The 8,675-nt window shown below is 70.3% G+C and overlaps 2 protein-coding genes across 2 annotated transcripts; both read right to left on the reverse strand.

Moving 5' to 3' along the window:
• Window positions 1-733: 733 nt before the first annotated feature.
• Window positions 734-4,722, reverse strand: LOC309594722 (putative D-lactate dehydrogenase, mitochondrial; the record flags this gene model as incomplete). The annotated part of the gene is made up of 10 exons (XM_082321014.1): window positions 734-1,002; window positions 1,077-1,188; window positions 1,265-1,355; window positions 1,434-1,561; window positions 2,147-2,275; window positions 2,354-2,782; window positions 3,369-3,510; window positions 3,600-3,741; window positions 4,355-4,467; window positions 4,645-4,722. 10 exons carry the CDS (start codon window positions 4,720-4,722, stop codon window positions 837-839), a joined length of 1,530 nt encoding a protein of 509 aa, XP_082177140.1. The 3' UTR covers window positions 734-836.
• A 921-nt stretch (window positions 4,723-5,643) lies between these two features.
• On the reverse strand, window positions 5,644-8,192 carry LOC309594117 (chymotrypsinogen 2-like; the record flags this gene model as incomplete). The annotated part of the gene is made up of 7 exons (XM_082319415.1): window positions 5,644-5,805; window positions 5,879-6,012; window positions 6,432-6,612; window positions 7,507-7,585; window positions 7,691-7,770; window positions 7,900-8,003; window positions 8,123-8,192. 7 exons carry the CDS (start codon window positions 8,190-8,192, stop codon window positions 5,644-5,646), a joined length of 810 nt encoding a protein of 269 aa, XP_082175541.1.
• Window positions 8,193-8,675: the final 483 nt, after the last annotated feature.

Consider the following 8,675-nt stretch of genomic DNA (forward strand, 5'->3'; position numbering starts at 1 on the left):
GCTACTCCTCGCAGTAGGGCAGCCCATGTTGGGGAGCAGCAGGGGAGGGATGGGATGTGCTGTCCCCCTGTGCACCAGGGGCAGTGGATAAGGGTGCCCAGGGGGTAAGGGGTGACAGGAAGGCTGGGGGCAGAAAGGGTCTGACGTGTGTGTTCTCACGTCTCGGGTTTTGCTACCGGACCAGCTGTAACCGAAACGCAAACTGAAATTGGTGCCTTTTGAACACAGGGGAAGCTTCCGCTGGTTCCCGGAGCTACGGAGTCGCAGCCCCCCGAAACTCAGCCCCCTGCCCCACAGCAGCATAAAGATTTACCTAGAATCCCCCCCAGCTCCTGGGTGTCTGCGTGTGCCTGCTGTGGGGAGTGACCCACTGGAGAGTCACTGGTGCGTCCTGTCCCCTCAAAAGACATCACAGCGCAGGGAGGGTGTGGGTACAAAGGGGGTTGTTGGGGGTCCTTGACCCACAGGGTGGGTCTGTCACCATGTCCACCTTGGCGTGGGGATAGCCGCGGCGGTGCTTGGCACGTCCCAGAGGGCCCCCAGCCCTCCAGCACCGGCACCGCGGCTCTGGGGAAGCGGCTAAAGCGGGTTCCCCCCCGGTCCCCCTGCCCTGTGGGTGTCTACGTGTGCGCCGCTTGGGACAGGGACGCCCTGGGCAGGGGCTGGGGTGTCCTGTCCCCCCCAAAGACATCGCGGCACGTGGAGGCTGCAGGTGACAAGGGGTTTATTGGGGGGTTGGGGGACCAGGGTGGGTGGCAGCACAGGGCAGCGGGGCCCCCCCGGCCCTGACTCTGGGGGGCTGCCGTCCCCCCGCCGGCGGGGTGCCGGTGCCCCCCTCAGAGCACCTTGCCGGGGTTCATGAGGTTGTGGGGATCCAGCGCGGCCTTGATGCGGCGCAGGGTGTCCAGCCCCTCCTGGCCCAGCTCCTCCAGCAGCAGCGCCCGCTTGCCCAGCCCCACGCCGTGCTCCCCGGTGCAGGTGCCCCCCGCCGCCAGCGCCCGCCTGTGGGATGGGGGGGGGTCAGGGGATGGCATGGGGCCATCTGTCCCTGTCCCCCCGGGGGTCCCCGTCCCCACCTGCCCAGGCGCTGGGTGAAGGCGTGGACGCGCCCGGCCTCGGCCGGGTCCTGGGCGTCAAAGACGAGGAGGCAGTGGAAGTTGCCGTCGCCCACGTGTCCCACCATGGGGCCTGCGGGGCCGCGGGTCAGGCGGGGCGCGGCGGGGAGGACGACAGCCCCCCAACCGCCCCCCGCGGCCCCGCTGACCGGTGAGGCCGGAGTCCTGCAGGTCCCGCTTGGTCTCCACCACCACGTCGGGCAGGCGGGAGATGGGCACGCAGACGTCCGTGGAGTAGCCCTGGGCCGGGCAGGGCAGAGCCGTGGCGCCTGCAGCTCCACGGGGCACTGCCGCCATCGTCCCCGTGCCCGTCCTCACCTGGCAGCCGGGCCGCAGGGCCAGGGCGGCGTACCAGGCGCTGTGGCGCATGGCCCAGAGCCGCCCGCGCTCCTCCGGCTCCTCCGCCCAGGCCAGGCCGGAGCCGCTGTTCAGCCGCACGATCTCCTCTGCCGGTGGCCGGGAGCCCTGCGATGGGGACGGGACCCGCAGCAGCCCCGGGCACCCGGCCCTCGCCCTGGGACCCCAAGTCCCCATCCTGGGCACCCATCCGTGCTCCCCCTGGCCCTGGGCATCCGTCCCCATCCCCGAGCCCCCCAGACCCTCAGTCCTCCAGTCCCCAGCTCTGGGCACCCATCCCTCACCCTGTTGACCCTGAGTTCCCCCAGGCAATGGCCCTGAGCACCCATCCCTCATCCCAGGATACCCCTGCTCCCCCCGTCCTCTGTCCCTGGGCACCCATCATACACACCATGGCCCCCCATCACACCCCTGGTCCCCCTGTCCATAGGCACCTGTCCCTTGGCCTGGCGACACCCTGGTACCCCGGTCACCAGCTCTGGGCACCCATCCCTCACCCTGCTGACCCCCCAGGTGCCCCACATCCCACTCTTGGGCACCTGTCCTTTACCCCAGGACACCTCAGATCCCCCTGTCCCTGGGCGCCCATCCCTGGGCGCCCACCATGGCCCCCAGCCCCAGGCGCGCTGTCCCCGACCCCGCTCAGCCCCTCCCCGTGCCGGCGCCGTCCCTACCTGTCTGCTGCTGCTGCTCGGCCAGGCCGCGCCGGGAGCCGTGGAGCTCCAGGAGGAGCGTGGCCGCTGCCGGCAGCTCCAACCCGCTGAAGCGGCTGCAGGCACCCGCCATCACCTCGTCCAGGAACTCTGGGCGGGAGGAGGCCGCACTGAGCCCCGCCGCCAGCCCCCAGCCCCTTGGCCCCACTGCCGGCCCCTGGCACCCACCGATGCGGGCCACGGGCACGGCTGCCTGCAGCACCTGGACGGTGCAGGCCACGGCCGCCCGCACGCTGGGGAAGGTGGCGGTGGTGACGGCGGCAGCCTCGGGCAGGGGGTGCAGGCGCAGCGTGGCCTGCGTCAGGAAGCCCAGGGTGCCCTCGGAGCCCACGAAGAGCGAGGTCAGGTCGTAGCCGGCCGCCCGCTTCCTGCGTGTGGCCAGTGAGCGGGCGCCCGTGTGGTCCCTGCCCAGCCCGGCCCGGCCCCCCGGCACCCACCTGGCCTGGCGCCCGGGGCCGGCGGTGTGGAGCAGGCGCCCGTCCGGCAGCACCACGCGCAGGTTGAGTACGTTGGGCCGCATGGTGCCGTAGCGCACCGCGTTGGTGCCCGAGGCGCCCGTGGCCGCCATGCCGCACAGCGAGGCGTCCGCCCCGGGGTCTGCGGGCAGGGGATGGGCAGGGGACAGGGATGGGGATGCGACGGGCAGCTGGTGCGGGGACGGGGCCGTGGGACGTCCCCATGCTGTGCCGGGACAGCACCCTGGGAGCCCGGCCCCACGGCAGCCCCAGTGCACCCCTGGGACCGGGGGGAGCCCAGAACCCCTGGGACTATGGGCAACCCCATATCCCTGGGGCCACGGTACCCACTCCCCCATGCACACCCCTGGGACCATGGGCAACCCCATATCCCTGGGGCCACGGTACCCACTCCCCCATGCACACCCCTGGGACCACAGCACCTCAGTGGGGACCCCCAGCACCCTTGGCACCACAGCACACCCATGAGCATCCCCAGCACCTCTGGGACAACAGCATCCCCAGCCCCATGAGCATCCCAGCACCCTGGGACCATGGCACCCCCAGCCCCATCAGCACCCCTGCTACACCCCTGGGACCACGGCACCCTTGGCCCCATGGGCACCCCAGCACCCCCAGTGCTCCCAGCACCCCAGCTCCACAGGCGTCCCCGCCACCCGCAGTGCCACCACCCCCTGCCCTGGGCCCCCCCGGCTGCTCCACGGTACCGACGGGGAACCAGAGCCCGGTGCCACGCAGGTGGCTGTTGAGGGCCTTGCGGGTGACACCGGGCTCCACCGCCACCGAGAAGTCCTCGAGGCTCAGCTCTGCGATGGCGTCCATGCGGCTCAGGTCGAAGCAGATGCCGCCCTGGCACAGGGGCACCGGAGGGGCTGGGCATGGCCGGGCACCGAGAGCCCCGGGCAGGGGCCGGGCAGGGGGTGCCGGGGGGCCTGTACCTGCACGGCGTTGACGCCACCCTCGAGGCCGGTGCCGGTGCCGAAGGGCACCATGGGGACGCGGCAGCGGTAGCAGAGCGCCGCCAGCTCCTGCACCTGCCCCACCGCCTGGGGCCACACCACGGCGTCCGGGGGAGCGCAGCTGGGGGACAGGGCGGCACCGCTGACCCACGGACCTCCCCCTCCCCAGGACCCTTCCCCTCCCCACACCCTTTGCCTGCCCAGACTCTTCCCCTCTTCAGTGCCTTTTCCCCTCCCCAGGACCCTTCCCCTCCGCAGACCCTTCCCCTCTCCATTGCGCTTCCCCAAACCAGGACCCTTCCCCAACCCAGTCCCTTCCCCTCCACAGACCCTTCCCCTATTCCATGATCCTTCCCCTCCGCAGACCCTTTCCCTCCCCAGGACCCTTCCCCTCCCCAGACCTTTCCCCTCTCCATTGCTCTTCCCCAAACCAGGACCCTTCCCCAAACCAGGACCCTTCCCCAACCCAGACCCTTCCCCTCCCCAGGACCCTTCCCCTCCCCAGACCTTTCCCCTCTCCATTGCTCTTCCCCAAACCAGGACCCTTCCCCAAACCAGGACCCTTCCCCAACCCAGACCCTTCCCCTCCCCAGGACCCTTCCCCTCCCCACACCCTTTCCCCTTTCCAGTGCTCTTCTTCCCCAACCCAGACCCTTCCCCAGCCCAGGACCCTTCCCCTCCCCACACCCTTCCCCTCTCCGTTGCTCTTCCCCTCCCGGGCCCTGGGCACCCACGTGTGCATAGACTCATCGTGGCCATGCTGCTCGCGCACTGCCATGGCCGTGGAGACGTTGGGGCCCCCGACCACGGCCCTCAGGGCCTCCACGAAGTCGGGGGGCAGCGGGCGCTGCGGGGGGGGGCGAGGGCCCTATCAGGGCTGGGGTGGGAGGGTCCGGCCAGGGGGCCATGGGCCGGGGACCCTCGCCCACAGCCGAGGGCACAGGGCCATGCCGGCACCCCCAGCCCTCTGTGCCCCCCATCCCTCTGTGCCCCACGGGACCCCCGTGCCCCCAGCCAGCCCCACCTTGGAGCAGCAGCTCCGTCGCCCCAGGGCCACCCCCGGCCCCAGCGCCCGCCGCAGAGCCATGGTGGGGACGGCCATGGTGGGGACGGCCACAGCCAGGGCCAGGACGCTGCCCTCCCCGCCCCACGGCCCTTCCCCTCCCTCCGGCCGGCGGCGGCACTGGCACCTTAAGGTGGCTCCGGCTGGCAGGGCTGGGACAAGCGTCCCCTCCCAGCCGGGGGCCCTGTGTCCCCAGACCCCCTGCCGGGGGTCCCCACACCGGGACTGCTGTCCCCACGGCTGACCTGCTGTCACCATACCTGCCCTTACCACCCCACCCACCCCACCCCCCGTGTCCACCTGGGTGTCCCCACACCTGAGCTGTGTCTCCACACCTGGCCATGGCCCCACATGCCCACCCAGGTGTCCCCACCCCAGGCCACATGCCCCTGTGGCCGACCAGGTGTCCCCGTTGGAGCCCACGTGCTCCCACACCTGGCCTCGTGTCCCCACGCCTGGTGCGCAGCCGAGTGGCCCCAAGCCTGCTCAGGTGGCCCTGCACCTGGACATGTGCCCCTGCCTGGCTCAAGTGTCCCCAGGGGAGGCTGCATGGACCCAGACCTCCTGCCCTCCTTGGCCACGGGTCCCCACGCCCAGCCAGGTGTCCCCTGCCTGCTCTGGTTCCCTGCGCTCAGCCATGTGTCCCCGCACCTGGCTGGGGTTCCTGCCCCCATGGGAGGCCATCTGTCCCCGTGCCTCCAGCCTTCCCGGCCAGCTGTCCCCATGCCCCCCAGCCTCACGTCCTCATGCCCGGCCACATGTCCCCACCAGCCAGGTGTCCCCATGCCTCCAGCCGTGACAGCCACGTGTCCCCATGCCCGGAGGAGTGTCCCCGCGACCACCGCGTGCCCGGCTGTGTGTCCCCCCACCGTCCGGCTGCCCTGCGCCCCCCTCCCACCCGTCCCGGTGCCGCAGCGAGGAGGCAGCGCGGTGGGGGTGGGCAGCACTTTATTGCCGGCCTCAGTTGGCCGCCAGGATGGAGTTGATCCAGTTGCGGAGCATGGTGACGCGGGCGTAGACACCGGGCACGTTGGGGTCGCAGGTGCTGCTGCCCCAGGAGACGATGCCCACCAGGGTCCAGGCGCCGTCCTTCTGGCACACCAGCGGGCCCCCGGAGTCGCCCTGCGGGCAGCGGGTGAGGGCAGGGTCTGGGGGCGAGGGGGGCGGGGGGCAGGGGGGGCCCGGGGGCACCTACCATGCAGGAGGAGGCGCCGTCAGCGCCGGCGCACACCATCACATCGGCGATGCGGTACCCCCAGTACTGCTTGCACTGCGCGTTGGTGAGCAGGGGCAGGGCCACCTGCTGCAGCACCGCTGGCGTGTCCGAGGCTGCGGGCGAGCGGGGCAGCGTCAGCGCCGGGGACGGGGACAATAATGGGAATGGGGCCAGGGAGTGGAAAGGGGATGGGGATTGGGATGTGGACAGGCATGAGGAGGAGCACAAGGACGAGGACTGGGTTGGGGTGGAGAGGAGGACAGGAATGGGTCAGGATTGGGGGCTGGGGACATGGATGAGGAAGGGGATGGGGATGATGATGGGGTTGAGGATGGGGATGAGGATGCATTGGGGACTGGGATGGGGAGGAGGATGAGGACAGGGATGGGATGAGGACAGGGATGAGGAAGGGGACAGGGATGAGGATGAGGATGAGGATGAGGATGAGGATGAGGACAGGGACGGGGATGGGGATGGGGATGGGGATGGGGATGGGGATGGGGATGGGGATGGGGACAGGAAGGTGCGGTACCATTGGGGTCAGTGAGCCCCCAGCCGGTGGTGACGCAGGTCATGCCCCCTGGGAAGTCGTCGGTGGCCTGGGGCAGGCAGACGGGGGACACGCGAGCCGACAGCCGCGCCGGAGTGGCCAGTTTGAGCAGGGTGATGTCGTCGCGGATGGTCAGCATGTTGAACTTGGGGTTCTTGAAGACCTGGAGCAGGCGGCACCGCTCCCAGTGCCCGCACCCTCGGCCAGGGTGCTGGGCACCGAGGACACCACAGGGACCAACGGCGACCAACAGCAACCAGTGGGGACTGACGGGGATCCCGGGCAATGGCCCTGCGCGTCCCGGGCTGACGGGGTCCCTGGGGTGCAGATGCCAGCCCCTGGGGCACAGGGGAGCAGGGCCACAGCGGGGACTCATGGGCACCCCAAGCAGCAGACGCCAAGTCCTGGGCTGATGGGGGCCCAGGCAGCAAACCCCAGCCCTGGGTGGCAGGGACACCCCAGGGACACCCTAGTGACCAAGGACACCAACAGGGACACCCCAGGGACACCCACAGGGACTCGGGGGGACACCGGGGGAGGCAAACTCCAAATCCCCATCTGAGGCGCACCTAGGGAACAGGTGACAACCCCAGGCACCAATGGGTGCCAGGGAGCAGGGAGCAGACCCCAAACCTCAGGACGACGGGTCCACCAACGAGCCCATGTCCCACCCGGGGTTGCTGCTGGCCAGGGACCTTGGGGCTGCCCAGGGCCCACTGTGGGGCAGCCCCCAGCCCAGGGGCACTGGGGAGCGGGGACACCCCAGGTCACATCACCCACAAGGACCGATGGGGACCCTGGGTTCCTGACCCCCATCCCTTGGGGGTCCTGGGGATGGGATCCCGATGCCTGGCGTGAGGGGGAGCAGGGACACCCCAGGGGACCCAAGCCAGGGATGCGGGGCACCATGGACACCCCAGGGGACCTGACCTTGAGGTTAAGGGGACACGGGACCCCCTGTGGACCCGACCCACAGGACAAGGGGGACCCGGGGCCACAGGGCTCCCCGTGGTGGCCACGGGACCCCGCAGACACACAGCCCCCACACTGGCGGTACCTTCTCAATGGTCAGCCTCTGCTCATCAGGGGAGGGTGCGTCCTGGTCGTACGCGCCCACCACCACAGTGTCGGTGGTCCTGGACACAGGCAGGCGCTGAGCACCGGGCACAGGGATGGGGTGCCCTGGGGACCCCGTGCCCGTGCCCAGCCCCGGGGTGGTGGGTGGCAGAGCCGGTGCCTACCTGACGCCGCAGTGGGCAGCGGTAACCACCCAGTTCTCGCTGATCAGTGACCCGCCGCAGAAGTGGAAGCCGTTGTAGCGCTGGTGGGGAGAGCTGCCGTCAGCAACCGGCACTGCCGGCACCACCGCCGGGGTGCTCTGTGCCTGGCCCCCACCCCGGCCCCCGCCCCGGCACCCAGCCCGGCACCCAGCCCTGCCGCGGGCACTCACCTGGAGGGACACCTGCCATGGCCAGGACCCTGGCACTGCTGGCTCCCCGTTGACGATGCGGTTGTAGCCGCGGATGACGGGCGCGATGGCAGGCACACCACAGCCTGTGGGGCACAGGCAGCCATGGGACGGGGGCTCTGGCCACCCTGGCCCCATGCTCCCCCACTGCCACCACCTCCCCGAGCCCCGAGCCCACCCCTCCGAGCCCCATAGCCCCACGCACTCTCCAGGGAGAGGGTGGCATGGGCAGAGCCCGCCAGCGCCAGGCAGCTCAGCAGCCACAGCAGAGCCATTGCCACTCGTGGAGACAGACCCTGCCTGGGGCTTGGCGCCTCTTATACCCGCTGCTGGGCATGGCTCCACCTCTGGCCTCGCTGCCGTGGCCTCGGGAGATAGCGTGGCACCCAGAACGGTGCCAGGACGGGGCCTGGGAGCACAGCACCTGGAGCCAGTGGCCTTGGCTGGGGCCGTGGGACAGTACTGGTTGGGTCTAAGTGCTGGCTTTAATGTGTTCTTCGGCCTGTCTGTTACCGAGTCATGGGGTGGTTGAGGTTGGAAAGGACCTTGGAGCTCACCTGGTCCTACCCCAGCAGGGCCACCCAGGGACCATGTCCAGGTGGCTTCTGAGTATCTCCATGGATGGAGACTTCACAGCTGCCATGGGCAAACTGTGCCAGTGCTCGGTCGCCCCACAGTGAAAAGGTGTCTCCTGATAGTCAGAGGAACCCTCCTGCCTGTTTGGTTGTCCCATCGCCTCTTGTCCTGGCCCTGGGCAC

Source organism: Platalea leucorodia, assembly GCF_965183815.1.
Source record: "Platalea leucorodia genome assembly, chromosome: 8".
NCBI lineage: Eukaryota > Metazoa > Chordata > Aves > Pelecaniformes > Threskiornithidae > Platalea > Platalea leucorodia.